The following is a 23,566-nucleotide window of genomic DNA, read 5'->3' as shown; positions in this document are numbered from 1 at the left end:
GACTAACAAGAAAGAAAAACGAAAACCCACGCGCTATTACTGCGATTCCTTTTTGGAATCGCCTCTTGAATATTGCTTAATATTCTCATTAAAATGTCTGTCTAAAATAGTTATATTGTAACCAGCTCCTAAAGAGGCCTCTAAAGATGCCTGCAAAATAGGCTCCTTTTGCATAGTACCTGTGACAGGATTCCTGTCTGCAAGGTTTAAAACTTAGCATTTCAATGGCAAAACAATGAGTTTATTTTTAACTGTTGCCAACAGGGGCACGTTCTGGTTCGCTCTGTAGTTTTGAGGGTGCCTTATTGGGTCTTATATGGGCTTTACTTCCCAGTAAATAGAAAATGCAGAATATGATTGACATTAAACTGACGGTGAAAGTCTTGTAGACACATTAATGACGAACAAAACTACATCAATCATACAGCATTTTACGATCATAGAGAAGACTGTGTCACTTGAACTGAATTTACACAGCTGTGTAAAGATGATTTGGGGAGTTTGTAAAGCGACAATGGAAAAAACTTACACAATAATCATTGCTTCGGTGAGTATTAATTCTGATAGCTTCGCTTCTAAATAAATGATTAAGCTGTCAAAAATGACAATTTCAAGAAGTGACCGCCTAGGGGTTTCTGCAAAATGTCATCTTTATTTCTATTTTGCACAAGGCTTCTTGAACAAGTGGCGCTTCATCTTAATCAAACATTTTTCTTGATTCTTGATTTGATTCTTGCTGTCTTTAATGTTAGCCGTAAATTATCTATATTAGGTTGATGCTTGTTTCACTTTACAACTTTAGGCAAATGTAAGATAGCGCCGAGCTTCGATAATCGTTGATAATGACGTTAATCTTTGTTGACTAAAGTATACTTGGCATGCTTTACAGATTAATACCGACAGATTTGCGATCGTTTCCCGTGCATGTTATATCGACTCCAAATCAGCATCCTCGAGCGTCTAGTAAGATCATTTATGCGAGCCTTATAGCCTTCCGTTAAATGAGCTCAAAATTCATTCTATAAGGGCTACTTTTTGATTTAGTAAGCCTGGTTTGCTAGTGTATATCGTTGCATTATGTTAATGTAAAGATCCTAACGAAAAATAAAATCGGGGATTATATTCAAATTCAACATATTTAGTATCACTACGATCAATCCTGGTACATCACAACGTAGATAAAATAATTCTTTAGAGAGAGTACCAGTAAGATTTTTCGACAATTAAGGTGTCAATCAGCCTGTATGTTTTCGCCTGACCGCCAATCAGACTGAACACCAGAAACCCGTACGGATTTTTGAAGATACTAACATCAACGATCACATTATCTAGTCTTAATACTATACACGAAATGAAAAGAAACATTAACATAATTCTGTAAATCTCTTCGTTCGATGATTCTGCGATGCCCCTTCAAAGTTTTTAATACAGGATTTCACTAGCGGCTTTGGGCAGCTACCATTACATGGAAAGTGGCAGTCAACGTTCCAGTGTCTCTTTTCACCGTGCTTGTCGTTAACCCACTCGTTAAATGCATCATTTAAAGTCTGATTATTGACTCGAATACGAGACCATGTGTAATCCACGATCGCTTGCCCGTGCCCGATGCACGAATCTGCAAACAAACCGTGATGTTTAGAGTCTTTTAAAGCCTCTTTTAGGTTCTTATACATGTCGTTTCTAAACTCTAAAATGCGATCGCGCTGTTGCGGTTGACACTTTTCGTTATTGTAAATACACCGCAACTGGTGCAACTCTGAAAGTTGCCAATGGTCGTAAAGAGAATTCACAAAATACAGTGGTAAACTTGTATACTGAACCATATTTTGAGGCAATAAGCATTTGAATTTTGTACTGTTGTCTCTTCCTTTCTCACATTTGGTCCTCAGTTTAGGCATGTGCGTTTCGTACAGTCCCTTAAACTGGTTTTCTGTGACATCCACGCTACCTTCTGCTTGTGAATCTAGGAAGAATCCAGCATCAACTAATCCACGGACTGCCGCAGTCTTTGGAAGTTTGTGCTTTAAGTAATCACCCTGTAACAAAACTGCTAGACCTCCTGCAGACGTTCCACTCAAGATAACATCGCTGGCCTTTTCCAAACCTCTTCCTTTTAAACTTTTGATCATTGCTTTTAGGATTTGGCGTCCCCTGAAATACATTTTCGCACCCCGATAAATTAAAGGCTCTACTCTTTTCCCAGAAAAGAAGCCTCCGTCACAGTATGACTGAACTACGACATTCCAGTTCTTGAACCAAGGGTTGATTTCATTTTTATCGGAGAGGATCCCTTGGAAGAAGTTTGTTATGTTTTCAGCCGACCAGTGCTTCGTCGACCCAAGTATAGATTTGCTGCGTCGGTAGCACGTTTCGGGATCGTAGCACCAGGCTCCACCGTGTAAATGAATGATCCATTTGTTATGGTCTTTTCCGTTACCTTGCCGAAAATAGTAGCCCGGGATTGATCCATCAATACAGACTGCTCCCTGTTTCGCTGCCCTCTCGATTTTGAAATATTTAACATTATTGGGCATATGGTTCTTAAATGTTGGTTCCTCAGCTGGGCTCTGAATTTTGAGCGTACCACTTATTCCAAATTTGGCAATTCCATTCACGTGCCTGTGATTCTTTGCTTTATATCTATGCTTATGTAACCTATTTGTCTTCTTTACATGCGACCTTGATTTCTTCCTGTTCTTTCTATGCTTATCCTTCCATCGAACATTGCTTCCTTCTGATGACAAGGGAAGAAATGTTTTTGCGCGATGGTGCTTTCTTTTTTTATGACCTTTACTCTTTTTTCTCATATGTTTTCTTTTCTTCCTTTTCGTTCTAGGTTTTTCTTGAACTTCTTTTTGAAATTTCTTCCTTAGATTTCGGTGTTTTGCTTCTTTTTCTGTGATGTTGTTCTTGCCCATCTTTCTGTTTTGTGCGATATCATTACCTTTTGGTTGTGCAGTTGGATGTTCCACCAAATCAATCAAGTTCTTGTGATTCACTTCGTAAAACACGTGAACAAGATCGTCAATATTCATAGACACTACTGGATGGTTCTTCCATAGACTGCTATTTCCAGCAAAATATAGCGAGGGATGTCTTCTCAACTGACCGCGCAATCGCGCCATAGCTTTCGCCATTCTCTCCTTCTCACTGCGCCAAGTACCTGCGTTTTCTGGAACCCGAGTTGAGCTAGTATTTTTCGCTTGTATCTCAGTGATGTTTTGCTTTCCGCCTTCTTGTTTCAAAGGTGTTGCTGTCATGTTTGTAACTCCATTCGTCTGGCTCTGATATTGTTCTGTTTTATTTTCAAGGCTCTCCTCCGAATTATATGATGACAGCAGTGCTGCAGCGGAATTTCCTGTTGCCATTGACTGCATAATTAACTCAGATGAAGCATTCTCTTCGTTTGGTGAGAGTTTTCCTATCATTGCCCCGATGCTCTCTTTTTCGATCTTTTCATTTGTTGCCAGTTCGCCTTCTATTTCCTGGTCGATCGTCTTATATTCATAGTCTTGTTTAACTCCATCGAGATTGTCTAAGTTTACATTATTACCCAGACCAACTTTGGTTTGCTTTTGAAGCACAGTTTTTCCTGGATTCTCATTCTCCATGGCATCACTGTCTAAGCTTGTATCTTCCTCATTTTCTCTCAGTGGCAAGGGTATCTCTTTTGCCTTTTTGGTGCTCAGTTTCAACTCTGCTAGTTTTTCTACCAATGAATTCTGTTTTGATTTGGTAAGGTCTTTTATTTCGCCAACCTCAACAGTTTTAGTCGCTGCCTGTTGCAAAAGCTTGTGATCATTGGCCACCATTGTACTCAAGATGTTTGTTGCCAAGTTCTTCAGGCCAATGGGACCTTTCACATTAGCTCGATTATCTGGCCTGATGACTTGCAACTTTCCTTTTGCTTTTTTTTCAGGATATATGCCTGGTTTTGTATACCTCATATGATGCCTTCTTCTCTCTTCATGGCGTTTTCTTGCCATCAAAGCCTTAGACGTATCATGTATTAGTGTTTTGTAAAGTTCTCTTGCTTTCTCGCTCATCATTGCTATTATAAAATTCCTTCCACTCTTCTTCCTTTTTTTTCTCTTCTGTACCTTAAGTCTCGAATTGCTTCTTTTCCTTTCGCTATCACTTTTCTCTGCATTATGGCGACTTTTTCCAGTTCTTGAGGAATTTTCCTGTCTTCTGTGAGGCAGTATTTTGTTAACCTCTTGGTTTTGAGCTAATAGTCCATTTTTGTCAGGTAAAAATTTTTTTGTGAGGTGCGATTTTCTAGAATCCGAATGCAATGACCCTTTGTCTGTAAATGTTGCATCAGAAACTTTTTCGAAATGTTTTCTAGCTTCTGTGTTCGCTGAATCATGTTGTCCGTCAACGAGTGAGTTATCCTTCACATTATTTATATCATCTTCCACAGTTGTCATTAGAAAGCTATTTTTAGATTTGCCTGCCACATTTTTGTCATAAGTAGTTGCTTCGCCTTCTTCTCTCTCCCCAGACCCTGGGTTCTCAACCTCTGCATTTTCCAACTCTTCATTTACTTCATAGCTTGACATAAATATTTTTCTCACAGCTTCTTCTTTAGTTAGTTTAGCACCCTGGCTATTTTTTGATTCTATTGAACTGTTTGATATTGGTTTTTCATTCTGTTTCATTTCAGACTCTAGGCCAGTATATAGCCCTGATTTATTGTCCAGTCCTGACTTAAAGCTTGTCGTAGAGACAGATGTTATGTTTTCTTTTGGCAGATCTTTACTCATACCTTGAAAGCTGGATGCAAAACCTGTATGGTCAGTAACTGCACCACTTGACATTTCTCGATTATTATGCTGTAAATCCCCGAAATTCGAATTTACGTCTGTTGTTTTATAGACAGTGCTATTACTCTTTTTCAACTGGAGATCAACATTACTTGCATTGGAGAGATTATCTACAGAAGAGTGCAGCACTGTATCTGCCCTGGGATTACTCTTGAATGTTTGATCTAATTGAGTTTGATCTTTGTTGTCGCTTTCTTTTTGGTCGTCCACATCGTGATTAACTGGAAAATTTTCCTGTTGCACATTTGGCGTTTGCAAAGAATTGATTCCAACAATGCTCCTTGTCGTATTCTCCGGTCGTTTAATCGCCCTTAAACCATCAGATGTATATTCATTTGCATAATTATCTTTCTTTTGATCTTCTTCAAATGAGTTTGCATTAGGCTTTAATATATTCAGGCGATGAATCTTGTTGTTTTTATCCAATGACATCTTTCCAAAAACTGAACTTACTGCTTCGTCATTCTCCATATTTGAATTGCTTGAATTAGTTCCAAGCTGAATTGACTTATGCTGTCTCTCGGGTTTATTTTCATCGTTTGCCTCTTTTTCACCTGAAATCTCTGAGTCTTCTTCAGCCTCATTTGCAGGATCATCACCACCAGAGCCAATCTCAGTATAAATACCCGCACCTTGTTTCACTGCCGCATTTAATGAGCTGTTTACTGATTGTTCATTAGTGCTCATATGCTCACTGGTACCTACGTGTTCAGTAGAGTTTATATGCATACTGGTGCTCAACTGCTCAGTTGTGCTCACTTGCTCTCCGATTTTAGTGTCCTTTCCAGCTTTTGGTTCTTGCCTTTGAACGGTCTGGTAAAGATGTGTATAATTAAATCTCGCATTGTAGATATGTGGATTAGCAGTTGATGTATACGTGTTGCCTTTGTAATCAGTAGTTTGATCTGTTTCCTGATCCAGTGGATCATTTTTCCCTATTGCTTGAACAGTTACATTTTTAGCTGGTTCATGTCTATCTTCATCCGCTGGTCGATACTCTAGATTTATTTTCATGTTATAAATTGGTGCAGAATTCGCGCTATTATTATAAGCCTCTGAAAAATCAATTACGTTATGAGAATAGGCCATATTCTTTGAATCATTGAAACTATTTGACGAAATATTTCCATTATTCTGAACAGCTTTACTGGCTCCGCTAGTAGTCGTTAAAGGAGCAATAGTATCCACTGTTTTGTCTCCACTACTATCCTCGTCTCCAGCAGTACCACTTCCACTTCCATCTTTGCTCCATTGGTCATTTGAAGGTTCAGCATCGTCTGAAGCATTCATGATTCCTTCACCTCGCTCTGTTTTATCTGTTGAAAAAGTTGGTTGTTCAGAATGAATTACGCTTGAACTCGATTTCGTTTGCTCTTCATACATGGTCAATGGTTTTATACGGTAAAACGTACTGCTCGTAGGCGTTTGGGTTGTAGATTCGAGACTGCTGTATGCTGTCAATGTATTTCTGTTGTGCGCAGACGGAACAAGAAACTCAGAGTCGCTGTTTTTTGTATTTTGTGCTTCTTCTACCGGCTCAATCTGAGCGTCTATGACTGCTTTTTTATACCTGGCAAGTGGTCTAAACATCTGCTCCAAGTTTTGTGCTCCTTCCGGGAGAATTTCTGCGATGAAAATATCAACATCTTGATCGGATCCATGTTCATTTGCAGCGCTTAGATCTCTTTCGTATCTGCTAAGGTCAAGATCTGCATATACCGTGGCTAATGCAAAGATTACCAAGAGCACGAGCCACTTCTTTCTGTGATTTGCGATGAGCATCACCATTGCTGAGCTCTGTGTTGCCTAGTCCCTGATTCCTGCATGGATGAAACCTTGAATTACAATTACTTGTGAAAAGATCAACTTTTAATATGCAATGTGAAATTGGAAACGACCTTTAGGGAAAATTTGTGCCCAGGCCTAAGTTTGCTTAAACAAAATTAAATCTGTGAAAGCTTCCATGAATAGAAACCTGCTCTCGGCTGCACATGAATGGATCAACAATTCACGTGTTTAACCAACTGAAATCACTTGTATCTGATTCAGAACAGGGTTACTGAATAACAAATGAATGTTGAGTCATTAGACAATGCAGTTGATTATAGAGGTCCTCTAAGCTGTAAATGCTTCGTTGAGCAATGTACAGCTTGCTAATTAATTGTTTCAGAGTTCAAATAATTGTTATAAGGTAAATACTACGTTTGAGGATATCCAGCCAATAGCTTTCAGGATCTATATACGGTTGCATGAATTAAATTGATTAAGTACTATAACTGGCTGGAAAGTCTGTGTCAAAAAAGAATCAGAAAAACATTTTTTGCTTTCAGCATTGTTGAGAACAAAGGTCTTGAATTTCATTGAGAACATAAGCAGATCTCACCTTGGGCCTTGGATATATTTTTGCGAGTTCGCTGGTCAAGGTACAACAGCAAAGTCTAGAGTAACATGTAACAGTTCCATTATCGTGGGGCTCAGCTCACGGAAAAGCTTAACCCGTATGATACCAAAACATTTATCTGCTTATTATACTCCCTTCGTAAAGGAGTACAAGGTGGTTTAATCCGCCTTGTATTTTTATGTACAGAAAGATGGGTGTTGACTTTGATTTAACCAGAAAGGAGGGGTGATTTTTGAACTACCTCAAAATACATGTTGCAAATGCCTTTTCCCCTGACTTGACCTGAGTATATTTTATTTTTTGAGACCAAAGAATATAGAAGCATCAAATATCAACATTTTCAACCATTTAAAGTTATCAATCATTTTAGAGATAGAAAAAAAGCAAATGAGTTATATTGCAGTATCCAGGTGTCTGTGGCGAAAAGGAGAGTGGGATAAAGAACACTCAATTTTCTTGGTCCTTTCTACGCTGTCCCTAGCTTTCCTTCTTTAGAGTTCGAACTTGTATTTTTATTGGATTAAGAACTTCCATATTCATATAAAACCACTTAAGCCACGAATTTCCAAAAATAAATGACTTTCTGTTTCACTTTTGATATCAAACTTCTTAATATCGTAATGGTCTTCTGTCACCAAAGTTGAATTCATTGCGATAATTTCACGTTATGAAATCATCCAGGCTTTTGGCAGCCATCCATTAAAATTGTGTTTGTCTTTGGCTAGCAAAAAACTTGATTGTTTATTTTTGGCTTTTCTGTAGTACGAACTTGTTGAATACGTGAGGCAGGAGAGATGTCGTTCTCAAGATCTGTTTTACCTCGCCCCTCATGGTAACATCAATAGCCGCTTCACCATGCGTTCCTCAGCTGAAAGTAAGTACCAATGAAATATTTCGCTCATCGAGGAGACATCGCCTGTGAAAGGCAAAATATTACAAAGAAAAATATAATGTTACATTGGACAGGTATCGCGGAGCATAATACGATCCATTTCAAAAGGAAGAAGAGCCAGGCACCGCGCAGCCATTGAGCTAGCAGGGGCTACAGCCCCTCCACTTTTTTGCGATAATTAATATATGTTGGAAAACTTTTTGGAAAGTTTACGCAATATTGAATAGTATACTCCTAAGTAGAAGCAGTTCTTCTTGGCTGGGAACCCTTTTTGTTCATTTTCTAGGTGTTTTTCTTGATGTTTGATTATCTCCAACTTGGGGACCCCAAGCTAATTTTATCTATTCTATAGCTATTGATATCTTCTCTGAAACAGACTGTTTATTAAACCCCAGTAGAGATGAGCCAGTATTTTCTAAAAGGGGAGTTTTCCGGCGTTTTAGAGAGCATGGCCGCAAAACAATTTTCGGTCATGCTTTTTTCAGCCCTCCCACATTTAGCTGGTGCGCGGTCTCTGAGAAGAGCCCTTTCAAGTTGTAGCGGTAGCACAATAGATCGCATGAAATAATGCACAATTTTATTCAAGTTCTGGTATTTTCAAGAAAAACATTCATACGTTCTGCTCTTCATTCATACATTAACCTCGAACTAAATATTTTGCATTCATTGCTAACGTTTTATTTACAAGTGCAGTTGCGGACTTGGCCTGCTGAAGAGACGAGACGACGCTAGAGGCTAACTAATAGGATTTTTGACCACAAACCCCCTTGTTTGCCCCTTGTTTGCCCCTTTGGCCACCAGTAACGCCATCCTTTCCTGGACACTCATTGATGGTGGCCACACAAATCGAAAACGAAATCCCTCTCACTGGCGTGTTGTTGTACTAGCGGAAGTAGAGTCATCAGTTCACATGTCAATAGTGTTGTGTCAACGTTGCCTTTCTTCGAAGATGATGTCCACGCGGAAATTGGTTCAGCAATAAATCCTGGGTACAATTCAAACGCCCAGTGAGAAAAGAGTCAAAATGTCTCTGAGGTCAGAGGAAGATGAGGACGAAGAAATTTATTTCCCTGAAGAGCTTGATGAATTTTACGAAAATAAGTACACGAAACTTGGATCAGGTATGTTTATAAACATATTTGTGATGATAGACACAGTACCGGGAGGGCAACAATGTGACACAGTACTGGGAGTTCAGCATCTATTAGCAATCCCCTACTCTCAAACCACTAGTAGATTCACAACTGCTTGTTAAATATTTTTCTCTACCAGTGCAAAGTTGTAAGTCTGGTCCCTTCGTAAATACGTCACAATCAAGTTTTGTTCCAGTCGTGCAGTTTCTGTTCAAAACAAGCAGTCGACTACTATTTCTGTTTCTCAACAATGTTTGAAATGATGCGCCAAATTGCGCCAAGTTATTTGTTAGAACTACTAGATGATGTTTTCTTGAAAGCACAGATGCATTTGCTTTCCATCCCTTTATTTTTTAGTAATCTACCCGGAATCAAGCATCAAATTCTCTCACCAGGCTGTCTCCAAACAGATCGCTGGGTTTTCGTTTTGGACGGCAAATATATGTTTTTTATCAAATCTGGGATTCAGATCAAAAGGGTGTTGAAACAGAATACTAGGATTATTGACAAAAAAGATTAACAAGGGATGGGGGGAAGTAATAAGCAACATTTTTCCTGAAAGCATTTCGGGCTGGGAAATGCAGTTCGATTTTCTTGTAGCTTGATGCTCCTGATAAAGGACCAGATGCAATGGACATCCAGCTTCACTCTTATTACTCAACCATAAATAGAAGCAAACTTGTAATATGTGGGACTTTCTCTAGGTTCAGCAAGGCTTTTCTAACTAACGATTTCACTACTGACTCGAGTGTAGTTTTCATAATCTTAAAAATGCATTTTCCCCCGCTCTACCTTGGTTTATTTCGAAGAAAATTTGTTCTAAATTTAGTCAAAGATTTGATATTATTTGCTCCAATAAAAACTGGTAGAAATTTGGCCATTCATTATTGACGTAAGTCAGAAACCGAAAGATTGCTATCTCTGACAAAAATATCAGCTTATTTTGGCTTGATAAAGGGGTATTAATTTTCATCATTATACATTATTTTCCTTTCCATTCGAAAGCCTTGACCGTTGGACACTGCTTTAGTTGTTGACAACAGGCTTGCTCCATGCCCCCATTTCAAATAAGAACCTAGAAGGATTGTTAGGACATATTTGCTAAAACGAAGGATTAAAAAATAATTGAATTGTCTTCGGTCAGATCGGAATGATCAGTATCCCGAATTTGATAAAAAAGTCTCTCTTTTCAAGTCGGAGAATGTTTATCAAGGAATGTTATCCATATATGTTGCCAATCGGTATTTGCAGTTTGCGAAAAGCATCGGAGGCAAAGCTTAAGCCCCCAATTGCCTCCCGTGGGACCTTCCTTGGGACCTCACTTTGGTGTCCGTCAACTACAGGACACAGCCTTGATTCGTTGTGAGCGTTCTTCTGCAGATCCGAATCAACTAATTCCTACGCAAATCGCGCGAACATCGGCTTGAGTATCAATCATAGAAATATATATAGCAAAATAAGCCTCTAGCACTGCAGAACTTCAATTCCGAAAGCTATCGCCTAACTTTTGGCAGGTCATTATCCGTCAGTGATTGAAAAACTCGATGACCTCGATGATTGTCTCTTAAAAAGATGGCATTCAATGAAACACGAAATCTGTAACTCCTCTACTGCATATGAATCAGCATAAATTTGTCACATTTGATTTTCTTTAGGTGCATTTTCCAAAGTTCTTCTTGCTGAGCACCGCGGGACACAAGAAATGGTAGGTACTTTCTAACCCGCTTGCTTTAACGAATTTTATGAACATGTCAAAAATCTATCGACAGGGTCATAAAATTTGTATACAAAACTGGCGTGTTTGGAGCGTAAATAGTGTCCGAAAAAATTGAAATGCTCGAAGTGTTTAAAAGTTTGGAAAATAGATCAAGACTGAAGTACGAACATTTTTTTGAAGTTTACTGTCCGTTGACAAAAGTTTTGTGAACCTGAATTATTTCCTGTGGTCATTTATTCACAGCAATCAAGTCCGTCTGCTCCATTTCTTGCCAATAAAACATTTTCACAGCGGTTGTTCGTATAAATAAGATAAAAGATTAGTTCAAAGTTTGCCAAAATCATCAATTAGAAAAAGCCAGTAAGTCTTACGATATGACATCGTTTTCGGGCAAGTTAAACAGGAGGGCTGATGCTTCCTTTAATCTGCCTCATGTTGCATTATAAACTTATTTTCCTGAAGATAATCGATCGCTCCCCATGATATTCAGCAATGTTATCTTATTCCAGGTGGCTGTCAAAGTTATGAGCAAAGAGAAATTGAAGAAAAAGGTTTGATTACTGTTTTCCCCTGCCTATCTAAAAAGCCTTCTTTCGATATGGTTTCAATCATTGACAAACTGATCAGTAACTGCTTGAGAATATATTACTCAATCTTCTGCAAGCAAGCATTAGTATCCCAAGAAGATAAGTCTTACACCAAATGATATGTATTTACTCCTGCGCTTTCTAGAAGGTGTCCTTTATGTCAATTTTTTTTGGGGGGGGGTACCTTAACATGTTTGAAGGTACAGGGACGTGTCATTACTTAGGGGTACCTTTTTTCTGAAAAGTCCGGAATTATCGATAACAATTTTTGAAATATGTGCGGAGCTATGGGCCCCATTGAAAGAAGCATGCAGAATTATGGGCACCATTTTGGGAAACTATTCCAAAGTTATGGAGATGCCCAGTAAGAAATGAAAGTATAAAATATGTGTATTATTAAGATTTTGAGGCAAAAGACATGCAAAAGTTGTTTGGTGGTTTTGGTGTGCCATTAAAATTTAATTTGCTTCCTCGAAATTATGAGTAAAGTTTCCGTCATGTTTGCGGATTTATGGGTCACATTTTTTCAGACATGTGCGGAATTATGTGTCCAAATAATTAATCAAAATGACACGTCTCGGTCCAAAATCAGGGTTAGTAGCCCCCACCCCCCGAGATGTCAATATGCTCTGTGATTTTTTAATTTCTCTCTTATCTAGAATTTTCGAAATAGCCTAGCTCTGTTATCTCGAAATAGCCTAGCTTGAATAGCAGCCCAACATGTGCGCCCATACCATCTCAAATTTGTTGTTATTGGCATTCAAAAGATGCTTTTAAAATTATGCTAGAAATACTCTGTCACATTTAAGACTCGTATGTGACAAATATTTTCAATTGAGCATACATATCTAAGGCTTAATCCTGAGTCCTGCTCACTTACTGATACAAACGGTTTCTTGTGACACCTTGCGTTTCGGAGTAGTTATAATTCGCGTTTTTTTTCAGAACAACCTTCATCGATTTAAGTGCGAAGTAGATGCTCTAAAAATTCTCGTGCACCAAAACATATGCCAGCTATATCAAGTTGTTGAAAGTGATGGGTACATTTCATTGGTGATGGAGGTAGGCTTTCGCCCTGAGGTGCATTTGCCCTGAGGTGCATTTGTCAGTTACTCTCCTTGTAGGATGATGCCTGAAGCACAGCTGATATGTTTAAAAGAAACCCAACAAATTCACATCTTGAAATTTCACAGTGATACTGTCAACTTTGAATTTTGTCAACCTTTATCTGATAAAACCAAGATAAAATTCGCAAGGTGCCATCCAGACCTTTGCAATCAATTTGCTGATAATGGTAAAAAATCTCGAGGTACGCCAATTTGAAACAAATAAAATAAACCACCATACCCAAACCATGCTTTAAATTTTGCTCTTATGTGGCAGATTTTAAGAGTTTCAAGAAATAGTCCGAGTGAAAAATGGGCATTTTTCTGGACCCTTGGCCTAGGTTTTTATTGTATTTACTGCAATCCTAAAAGAATTTCAGTTCTAAAAACTTGAACGGAAGTTTAACGTCTAGAAGTGGCAAGTACGATAACGTCTCATTTTTTATAGCATTGCCCTGGCGGAGAGTTGTTTGATTACATCGTTTCAAAGAAAAAGCTACCGGTAATTATTGTTTTCAATTGTTTTTTCAATCCTTTTACAATAGCACAGAGACTTTGAAACCTTTAAAAACTTTGAAGATTTCCTTCCACGTATAAAAGTCCAACAATAATAAACAAGGTTCAACATAAAATTCTATCAATCAAATCGGAGGGATAAAATGTTCTACTTGCTGTTTGCAACATGGCTTAGGGTTTCAAAAACTATTATCATCTTTTTTATGTTATTTGTCAAGACTTGATAATTTTTGCATAAAAAAGGCATTCATAAATTTTGAATTTTAAACAAAAATCTTAATGCTCTTTAGAGGTGGCATTTTAGATTTATTTTATCTTATACTGCATCAAACTGCTACACCAGTTGCTTTTTTTCTAGGAAAGCGAAGCACGGATTCTCTTTCGACAAATTTTGTCAGCAGTTGCATTTACTCACGAGCATGGCATTGCCCATAGAGATATCAAGCCAGTAAGTCGAATTTGAATTGACACTTTCAAAACATTGTCAATCGATAGATACTAAAATGGCAATCTGTCAATCAAAATTGGCCAATCAGTAAGCGTATTGCTACTAAAACGTTTGTTGATTGGTTAATAGGCGATTGACAGATAGCTTAAACCATTTAAGTATCTGTCGATTACCTTTAAGGTATTGCACTGGTCGGTCATTCTTTGTTAAAATTTATATTAAATTTTCGAATAGGTTTTGTTGCATAAATTGTATAGGTTGAAAAAGTTTCAATCATCCTTTAATTTTAATAGACCAGAGAGCATAAAAATCCGTTTGGTGTGTCTTCAATGTCTCATATCATCCATACGTTCTTAGAAGGAAGAATGGGATCTTCATGTTTGAAACAGGCCCTTTTGATTCAATCGTCTCTATAAGTTATCAATAATATTGCTCAAGACTTCTTTCCTCTGGCATTTAATTTCGCTTATTCAAGTTCAGGTCTGCCAGCCTATGCCTGTCAGAGACCATTTTCAGCGGCGACCATATAACATTCAAATCAAACTCATTGTATTGGTAGGGGTCAAAGGGGCTCAGCACTATGAAAAAAGAATATTTCTCTATTTTATTCAAGTGGTAGAATCTCTACCTGTTGAAGATTAAAATGCTTTTAATAGACTTTTCATTTGAGATAGACGCAACCTGACCTAAAATCTAGCGGTACGAGTAGAGATTCTAATATAATCAGATATGAGAAAACCTGGGCTAAATTTTAGTTCGGCATAAGCTATCTACAACTTCCTTGACCTCCAGCTTTTCTTAGTTATCTGTGTTCCTAGGAAACATGGGTTTCAAGTTGAAAATACATTTACTATTGTCATTATTACTGGATATATTGAAAGGCTATTCAAATCTTACACTTGCTTTGTTTGCTTCCAATGTACATTAAGTTCGAGGATTATTTTTATAAAACGTTATTTCATTTTTTTTTCATTACACCCAATGCTTGCACACATAAATTTTATTCACCTTCCTTTCTTTTTAATTTTTAGGAGAATATGTTGTTGAATAACGAAAAGGTTTGTTTCTATCTCTCATCCAGTTTAGAACCACTGAAATCATATAAAATACAGTGGTGTATAAATTCTAAAGCATTTTTTTAAGATTCAAGAAGAAACTTTAGATGAAGAGCAGCGCTAGGACACATCATTTATGACAGTATTTTGAAAGCGGAGATCACTTTGTATCACAAATTGAAGTTAATTGCCTGAATTCCTGACTAGACGTTCATCTTTTTTTTTTATAAAAGTCAATTAAGATGATCGACTTTGGTCTGTCTGTGAAACCAGTAAGTGGTCTAGGGGTACCACTTTTGACAAGGGTTGGCTCACCAGCTTATGCAGCTCCTGGTAAGTCCTCTTCGAACAGCCAATACCTTTAAGAAATAATAATCTAATATCCTATCTAATAAGATTTTGTTGAGAAATTGCATACCTGTTTTTGCCATCTTTGCCTGGCATAATCTTAATGCTTTTCAATAAAACCACCGATATGTAAGAAAAGACAGGGGTAGCATTTTCTGTTTCTTTACTCATCTTTGTTTCTGTCGGTGAATTCAATTACTTTCTCCCCCCCTTCTATGCCGGGAAAACAGTAAATCTTTTCCCTATTAGCTGTAATAATATAAGGTGGAAAAATTGTTTTGGATTTATGAAAAAGATAATGTCTTTTGTTGCAATAATAATATTAAAAGTAATGACAGAATTTCAGAACATAAATGTTGCAGTTTTTATATTTGTAATCTGTAGCCGAGTTCAAAAATATTTGACATTAACTATAGATCAGATTTACACAAATGGTTGAAATGTTATGGAGAATAGATTTCATACTATATCTTTTTCTACCATATCTGAATGCTTCATTTTTAGAGCTAGTATCTGGAGAGCTTTATTACGGAAACCAGGTTTGTTCGACTCTTTTGGTCGTTATCGTCGATAACAAATTTACCCGCATATTTATTTCTTAAATACAGGTAGGAAAATTATGTATTATATTATTTCAAACAACTAAAAATGGTAGGATATAATTTATAGATCTTCACTGATATTGTAAATTCAAGAGAGATGTGTGGTAAAGCTATCAAAGTAAATATGTTTTCAAAAATTGATAAGTCTGATGAAAGCTGAATCATAATACCAGGAAGATTCTAAAGAAAATGTGATTGCTCTTTTAAGGGCAGATTCTTAGATTTTCAGAATATGGGTTTTTCTGTAGACTGACGTTTGGAGCCTTGGAGTTGCACTGTACGCCATTCTTTGCGGTCGATTGCCTTTTGATGAAGATACAACAGAAGAGCTGTACGAGGAAATCAAGGTGACTTGTAATTGTTAACGCTGAAAGAGGGACAGAACTCAAGCTATTGTGAACTTCACCTTAAAACATTAAGTTTACCTCTGCTTTTAGAAGCTATGTGGCAGAGCCTCAGAAGGTGCAGGCGGCATGCCCCATTAAATTTTCTTATCCAACAAAAACTGTACCTTCTTTCTTCTCATCTGTTTTAGGTTATCATTGGCATAATCATTGGTCCAATGCCAATCCTCGATTGACCATTAAAAAGTTACCGTAAAAGGGGTAAATTTAGGCCCTCCTTTTTACAAAAAACTTTGTGATTAGAGTTTTAGCATTGTCATGAGCACAATAGAAATTATGTTGCTGTTGCAAGTCTTTTGTTTCTATAATATATAAGACTTTATTTCTTTCAAAGAAAGAAAGGAGAATACTTCAAACCAAAGCATCTAAGCAAAGGTAAGAGCTTCTGTCTTTCATTGCAAACTTTGCTATTGATCACCTCTTTGGCCCGCTATTTTTAGAATAAAAACATTTGATCAGAAAATTATTGGTGTCCTAACGAGTCATTATGATGATCGCACGTTTTTTGCAATGGTAACTTTTGTGCTTTAATAGAGCACAATGATTTATGGAGTTTACAGATGCAGTTATGAGCAGAATACTTCTTATAAACATTTTTGTTTTAGAATTTAAGAATGCTTTCTTATTTTCAATCACTATTCCCGAATAAAACGATTTTTTTTGCAATTCACCAATGTGTTTTGCAAAGTGTTTGAGAAAGTTTTTTTATTTTCTTGTACACATCTTAAAAGGGTATTTCTATCTATGATTTTTTAGGCAGCGCTAAGCTGATCAGCAAAATGCTTGAGGTATGACGTTCATAGGGAGTATGTTAAAATTTTTCCTACGGACTTCTCCATCCACTTAGAGACTTTCGGCTTTCTAAGAATTGTGAATGCCTTTTTTAAAAAGCTTCTTTTTGTAAAGATGTCATTAGAAATATCACCAGCATGATGACGTCAGAAAAGATAAGTGCTAGAGCGTTTGATGACATAACTTTAAAAGTTGAAAGGGCAAATGCTAGGGGAATTTGCTAGAAAGAATAGAATCTTGGATTAATTTTTCATCGTACGACTAAGTCAATGGTGGATGATATTTAGTTTTTTCAACCGCCGGATATCGATTTCTCTGTATATAATGACATACTCCCAAACTTCAAATTAGGTACCTTGTGGATTTTAAACTATTCGTAGATGCATTGTACCCTGGCATGTGTTTGGGAGTTTCTTTGACATGTCCAAGATAAAAGTACTTTGCAATGTTGATTTTTCTTGGATCTTTGCAGGTAAACCCAAAAAAGAGGATAACAGTACCTGAGCTGCTCGAAGACGACTGGGTTACAAATGGAAAGGAGCTGGAACGAGTGACGTCAGAAAGTAGCCTACCAGTACGTTTCTTTTTGCTTGTACATCGTTAACGTGTGCAAACTTGCGCTGTACAAAGTTACAAAGAGTCCCACTTTGAAAACTTGGTTAACATTTTCAATCATATCACTGGCAAAGTAAGACCAAAGGAACAACAGCGCTTTCTTTGTCATTTTTGAAATTCATGCAATGCCTTTTAATTTCATGGAATGGTATCCGTGAAAATCGCAGGTGCCAATAATTTAGTTATCCAAACTCAAATAAAATACAGTAAAGCAGTATACTTTGAGTATATAATTGTAATTATCCTTATCGAAAATTATCTTTATCCTTAAAAGGCTTTCTTATTTTATCAATAGACTTCTTCCATTAATCGTGGAACAGTGGCGTGGGAGCCGGGGGCTATAGCTCTCCTTAAATAATAAGATTTGCCAGGAATTTTCAGTAATATTCCTTCTTGTTGGAATTCTAGTTTTTGCAAGGTTACAGCATTATTTTGCTTTAATTCTAGGTGTCATCGGTCGATGAGAAGCTGGCAGAGCAGGTGGCAACTGCACTTGGTATCAGTTTGGAAAATGTAACCAAAATTATTGAAAAGGTAGAGATAACATGGTAGTAGAGAATAATATTGTCTGATGCTTTATAGTTTATTGATAAAGTTTCGTAAATATATTTATTTTTGCTTCCTTTTCAGAAAGAGTATGACAACACAATGGCGCATTACCTAATATTGTCCAAAAAAAAGGAAGACGATGTTCGAAAATTTCAACTTATTTACGGACTAAGCACGTATGTGTGGGCAAGAAAATTGATTTGATACCAAACAATGGTTTATTGCATTACTTTCTCTTTCATAGTTAAATGTTTAACGGCTGTGGAAGATTTTAAATCTCATTCATTTTTTTCGTTTATATTATTTCATCAAAGCTTCAAATGTCTTTAATTGCCTCTATCTATTGATATTTTCAAACCTAATTCTTTAGAAAGTAGCAAAATTTAGCTATAGATTACTAATATACTACTTCTGCTGGAGCTAATTTTTTTTGATTGAAAATTGTCATTTGTTTTACATATGGTGAAATTTGGTTTTTGTAGGGAGAATCTTGAGCAACTTCGTCTGCTTGGCGTGAGTGAATTTGATTTCTTTTCATCTTTGAGTGTGCCTTTTGGCTGTTGAGTATGCAAACTTGAAAGCTTTTCTTTTCCTCGTACACCTCATCATTGAGCTAATCGAAAGTAAAAATTTACCAATCATCTAGGCTTTGCAGCAAGGAGAGAAAACTTTCGTTCAAGAACTTGGTTGGCCAAAATTTAAATCTAATAGAGCCTGCCCCATAAAACGTTCTTTTAGACTAGAATTGTCGCTTTTTTAAGCCTTAACATCTCTTTGTGTAGCCGTCAAATACAAATCTAACGACACGACAAAGATCCAAAACAGAGCAGCGTGGACTGTTTCGAATGATTGACGGCATAGACACAGAAGATGGCCGATTTCTAGATACTGAAGAAGTCAGTGGTAGGTACAAAAGTGGTATGTTATTTCGTTAATCTACAATGCAGGCTGGTGACAATGACCCCAATCAGTATGCGTGACAGCTGAATAAACGCAAACATCTTTTGTCCTTCGTATTGGAAATTCTAAAAATGTTGAAATGGTGTCATTCATGTTAACAGAAAAGTTTTGGGGTAAGTACTTGATTTCATTGTCAGTGACAAGCTAAAGGTACCACGTGATTTCATCAAAATCGAGGCGATCCTGATGAGGCTAGTAAGAAGGTTTTGGAAACTCATAAACTTTCTGGATAAACTCATAAACTCAAATTTTGGATGATGCATCTCATTGAGTCTTTTTTCTCTAGGTTCGAAGAAAGGAAAAGGCCACTGGAGCCTACCAAGGAGGAAAATCAGCTCACAGGAACCAAGCAGGTATTTCTTAAGAGTCAAGCACATTCTGCTCTTATACGTATCTCGATCATCTTGAAATTTTTCTTGAATTCTACTAATTATGCTAGCCATCACCATACTTTGTGCTCGGAAAAACGTGTTTTTATTCTATGATAAGAGTGCTTTAGGCTCTTCTAATGCTCAGCATGCACGAATGCTTTCAAGAAGTTTTGCGTGGCAATTTCCTCAACGTTTTCATGTGTATTTAGTTTCTTGTTTATGTAATTGCATGAAAGAAACAAAGCAGAAAAGTAAAATTTATATACTTTCTTTATTAAATATTCACATATAATTATGTTCCACGATTTATTTCCTTCTCATTGATGGTTTATCTTAAAGATTTGCCATCGTTTATTTTCATAACATCTTTGTGCCAGGACTCCTTTCTTGACTATCAACGAGAGCCCGCAAACACACACTTCACAAGAGCTAGAACGTCATCATCAAAACGATTTAACTAAGTCAAGATCAATCACAATTAATGACTCGAAGTCAAGGTCAGGAAGTCGCTTAAACGAGGTGAGAAGTTTCAAGTAAAAAGCGTTAAATGATAAACTGAAATTTGAAATAATTCTGTGTTGCTGTTCAGCAAGAGAGATATCATCCACCTAAAAAGTTCCATTCAAACTTAATTGATCTTTTAAACCTTACCTTTTCATTCTTTACTTTTTGTGAAAGGGATGCTCATTTGAGATATTTGCCAATTTATTTTGTCTTTCCTTGAACCTAATTTTCATTGCATCATTTTCAGCTTGTTTCAGCTGTTTTCAAACTGGAAGAAAAGCCGAGAAAAGTAAAGGTAAAACAAAAGGATTTCAAATCTATTGATATTCATTAACAAATTCAACTTTTCCCCTTGTTGATCTTACTCAGCTGGTTCAGTCTAATATGTTTCATATTTCATAACAAAATTGCCTGTTTTTTCAAATTTGATCAATTATTCTAGGATCTCAATATTCAACCACAATAAAAACAATAAAATTGGTCATTACATAATGAAATGATATTGTGTCTGGGCCTCTGTACAAAGTGCCTCTATAGAAAATAGTGCAGACACACTTTTTTATAAGAATAAAGTCTTTAAGAATAAATGAGGCTAAAAATTGCTAAAATTTAAGAATAATTTAAGAATAACACCAGGCTCAACCTTCATCAAGACTAACATTTTTCCTTAATCTGAGTTTTCTCCCAAAGCAAAACAACTGACATTTTGACGCTATATATACGTATTTATACATGTTTTGCATTTTAATATCACATTTGCTGTTCTGTCTGTTCTTGTTGAAATTTATGATGAAGCAACACATCAAAAAGAGTTTAATGTTTTTCTTTGATCTCAAGGCGAATTTACACCTTGTGTTGGGCAAGAATAAATTAAAAATAATCTTAAGCTCAAAATCAAAAACTTTTGAGAATATTGAGGCTCGGCAAAAAATTAGGTATCCTTGTAAAAAAGTGTGTATACGATCAAGTGTTCTCTGGAACTAGATGCAACTAGACGCCATGTCTAAAAGACACTTGTAGCCCAAGAATGCTGCAAACCTGCGGCTCTTGATGTAGCAATTACATTCCAGGGATTTTATCACATGGGAAATACATCAACGAAATACCCAGAAGATGTCAGAAAGGAGTTGGCAAGAGTTCTTGAAAACCTTCCATCCTATTATGATATAGCAAGCATCACAAACCCCAAGAGGTATGCCATTTGCTCTCTCATTTATATACATATCATATTTCATATTAAAAAATACATTCAAACTAAGATCTTCATGGCTGGCTTTCACAATCCTTCGCATACTTTATTGAATCGTTTTGCTCAATGAAATTGTAATTGCTTTCGAAGCCGCAAACTGGAGTAGGATTGCGATCAAGGTCAGTAATTACCATTTGGTGGCATATTTCCTCTGTATATATGCTGTATCTGATAAAGCATATTTCAGTATTTTATGTCTTGTATCTTTTTCATCTAAAATTTATCCCTTAACAGGGTCTATTAGTGTTTCCCTATAATTTAACATTAATATCAATATTGAAGATTATAGTTTGATTGGAACTTTTTTGTCTTGTGCAGAGCTATTGACACAGGCTCACTTTTTACCCTTTCTTTTTGGGTTTGGCAAGACTCTGACCTTCAATTGAATTCGTTTATACTTGAAGCGCTTAAACTTGCGCTCAAAATTGGAAAAAGTGGGTAATTCGCTGAAAACTTCAGCCATGACATTGTAAGAAGCTAGCAAACAAGTGACATCTTTTTGTCAGCAGTAACAGAAAACATGCGCCGTCAGCTGGGCACTTTTTATAATCAGCTTGCTCCTTCGTCGTGCTCAATAAAGTTCTGCTACGCATGGGTTGCTATAAATTTGCTTTAAATACCTAGATTCCTTTTTCGTGTAAAAGCATTGGACAGTGAAGGAAAGAAAATGACGTGCGAAATCGAAATCTGTGCCATACCCAAAGTGGATAATGTTGTGGGTAGGTACAATTCATTGACACATTGATTCCATGTTATGGCTATTCAGGTGTTTTTCTTATCAATCTTTCTTAAAATTACTTTATTTTTGTTGCCGTAAAAATCTGGTAATGGGATCACTATAGGATAAAGTTTTATCATCATAATATATATTGTATAATCTTTTCACGAATTACGTTAGAACAACGTTACGTGAGAACAAAACGGTTAGAAAACGGAAATATAATAACATTCTTGTGATTAGCTGTGTGTCAACTGCAAACTATGTTTTGAGAATATCATTGATATGGTACTTAACATTTCGTTTTCAGGGATTCGTAACAAAAGACTAAATGGCAATATCTGGTTTTACAAACGACTTGTAGAAGATGTATTTACAGCGATTAAATTGTGAATAAACTGTTCTAAGAATTACTGTACTGTATACCCATTTGATGAATAAATTTAGATGTAGGTTTCTTATCACAATAGGTTTATAAAAGATCGGAATTTGAATGACTAGCATCTTCAGTATCAATTTTACGCCGTTTTTGTTTAAATTCTGCCACTGGTTAATCAATGTCTAAAAAATTTTCTTGAAAATATTTTGAAATCTATTCAAAACTGCATCAAACAACCCTAGAAATGATGAAATAGATTCGAAATTTGCTTTGGTAAGGAAAGATCTTGGTCGATCTTTTAGCAAGCTCAAAGCCAACAGCCTTGCCACAATCATAATTTTCGTATCACATTTTTTAACGAAAGTCTCTTAAAATTAATTCTAGTGAGAGTCCTATAAGAACTACTGCGAAATGATGAAGTTTATGCGCAAATACTTGTTGTACAGAGTGTTTTCGTACTACATTCAGCAAAATCACTTTTTTCATAACTTTATACGACAGCATCAATTCATGTGTTTTGATTTGGTAGTGACTGTTCTGATTCAGTAGTAACAGTACTGAATTCTTATTTCACTATGAAATATTATACATAAAAAGTACAAAACTTAAAAAAAACTAATTAATGAAAAATTTTTTTTTCTGACGCGTCTATTTTTGATGAAAATGTAAGGCTATAAGCTTAGCAAATTTGTTAAATATTTTCCGGGAATACTTTCTTCTAAAAACAAGTTTATTTTCTCCTAAATGATGGTAAAAACAGATAACTGAATTTAGTTTGTGAATAAAAGTCATATTTGTCGAAAAATAAACAATTTCAAGACAGATCGATTTTTGGTAAAATAGTAAGGCTTTAGGCTTAGAAAGTTTGTCAATTTTTAATGATTCTTTTCTTCTGAAAACCAATCTACTTCTTTCTAAATGACCAGAATAATAAAGAATTGAATTTAGCCCTGGAATAGAAGTCGCGTTTTTCGAGAAAAAAGGATGATTAGTTGCATCAATTTTTGATGAAAAAGTAAGGCTATAGGCTTAGCAAATTTGTTAAATATTTTTCGGAAATACTTTCTTCAAAAACAAGTTTATTTGCTCCTAAATGATGATATAAACAGATAACTGAATTTAGTTTGTGAATAAAAGTAATAATTGTCGAAAAATAAACAATTTCAAGACAGATCGATCTTTGGTAAAATAGTAAGGCTTTAGGCTTAGAAAGTTTGTCAATTTTTAATGGTTTTTTTCTTCTGAAAACCAATCTACTTTCTTCTAAATGACCAGAATAATCAAGAATTGAATTTAGCCCTGGAATATAAGTCGAGTTTTTCGAGAAAAAAAGCATGATTAGTTGCATCAATTTTTGATGAAAAGTAAGGCTATAGGCTTAGCAAATTTGTAAA

General features: G+C 36.2%; 2 protein-coding genes across 4 annotated transcripts; one reads left to right on the top strand and one right to left on the bottom strand.

Annotated features, from left to right (window-relative positions):
- Nucleotides 1–780: 780 nt before the first annotated feature.
- On the bottom strand, nucleotides 781–6,775 carry LOC135685948 (uncharacterized). Its single transcript, XM_065202061.2, has one exon. The coding sequence runs from the start codon at nucleotides 6,612–6,614 to the stop codon at nucleotides 1,365–1,367; it is 5,250 nt and encodes a 1,749-aa protein (XP_065058133.2). The 5' UTR covers nucleotides 6,615–6,775; the 3' UTR covers nucleotides 781–1,364.
- A 1,223-nt stretch (nucleotides 6,776–7,998) lies between these two features.
- LOC135685951 (maternal embryonic leucine zipper kinase) lies at nucleotides 7,999–22,777 on the top strand. Of its 3 annotated transcripts, none has more exons than XM_065202066.2 (24): nucleotides 7,999–8,101; nucleotides 8,813–9,240; nucleotides 10,908–10,957; nucleotides 11,479–11,520; nucleotides 12,502–12,618; nucleotides 13,111–13,164; nucleotides 13,537–13,626; nucleotides 14,658–14,684; nucleotides 14,915–15,014; nucleotides 15,534–15,568; nucleotides 15,880–15,978; nucleotides 16,374–16,410; nucleotides 16,792–16,823; nucleotides 17,300–17,401; nucleotides 17,890–17,976; nucleotides 18,073–18,167; nucleotides 18,474–18,504; nucleotides 18,774–18,909; nucleotides 19,238–19,304; nucleotides 19,700–19,841; nucleotides 20,074–20,121; nucleotides 20,897–21,018; nucleotides 21,700–21,794; nucleotides 22,104–22,777. In XM_065202066.2, the coding sequence occupies exons 2-24, from the start codon at nucleotides 9,144–9,146 to the stop codon at nucleotides 22,184–22,186; spliced, it is 1,788 nt and encodes a 595-aa protein (XP_065058138.2). In that variant the 5' UTR covers nucleotides 7,999–8,101; nucleotides 8,813–9,143; the 3' UTR covers nucleotides 22,187–22,777. The 3 variants fall into 3 exon arrangements, with proteins under 3 accessions (XP_065058138.2, XP_065058139.2, XP_065058140.2); XM_065202067.2 differs by having other exon boundaries at nucleotides 8,017–8,101; nucleotides 9,069–9,240; XM_065202068.2 differs by lacking the exon at nucleotides 7,999–8,101 and having other exon boundaries at nucleotides 8,165–9,240; nucleotides 18,774–18,894; nucleotides 22,104–22,776.
- Nucleotides 22,778–23,566: the final 789 nt, after the last annotated feature.

This window comes from Rhopilema esculentum, chromosome 6 (genome assembly GCF_057945365.1).
Source record: "Rhopilema esculentum isolate cy_ngs chromosome 6, ASM5794536v1, whole genome shotgun sequence".
Lineage (NCBI taxonomy): Eukaryota > Metazoa > Cnidaria > Scyphozoa > Rhizostomeae > Rhizostomatidae > Rhopilema > Rhopilema esculentum.
This window is presented reverse-complemented; position numbering and strand designations above follow the sequence as displayed.

Coding starts and splice junctions, on each gene's coding strand:
- LOC135685948 (XM_065202061.2), bottom strand. CDS start 6,614: ATGGTGATGCTCATCGCAAATCACAGAAAGAAGTGGCTCGTGCTCTTG.
- LOC135685951 (XM_065202066.2), top strand. CDS start 9,144: ATGTCTCTGAGGTCAGAGGAAGATGAGGACGAAGAAATTTATTTCCCT. Junction 18,910..19,237: donor CAGTGGTAGGTACAAAAGTG/GTATGTTATTTC, acceptor TTTTTTCTCTAG/GTTCGAAGAAAGGAAAAGGC. Junction 20,122..20,896: donor AAAAGCCGAGAAAAGTAAAG/GTAAAACAAAAG, acceptor ATTACATTCCAG/GGATTTTATCACATGGGAAA.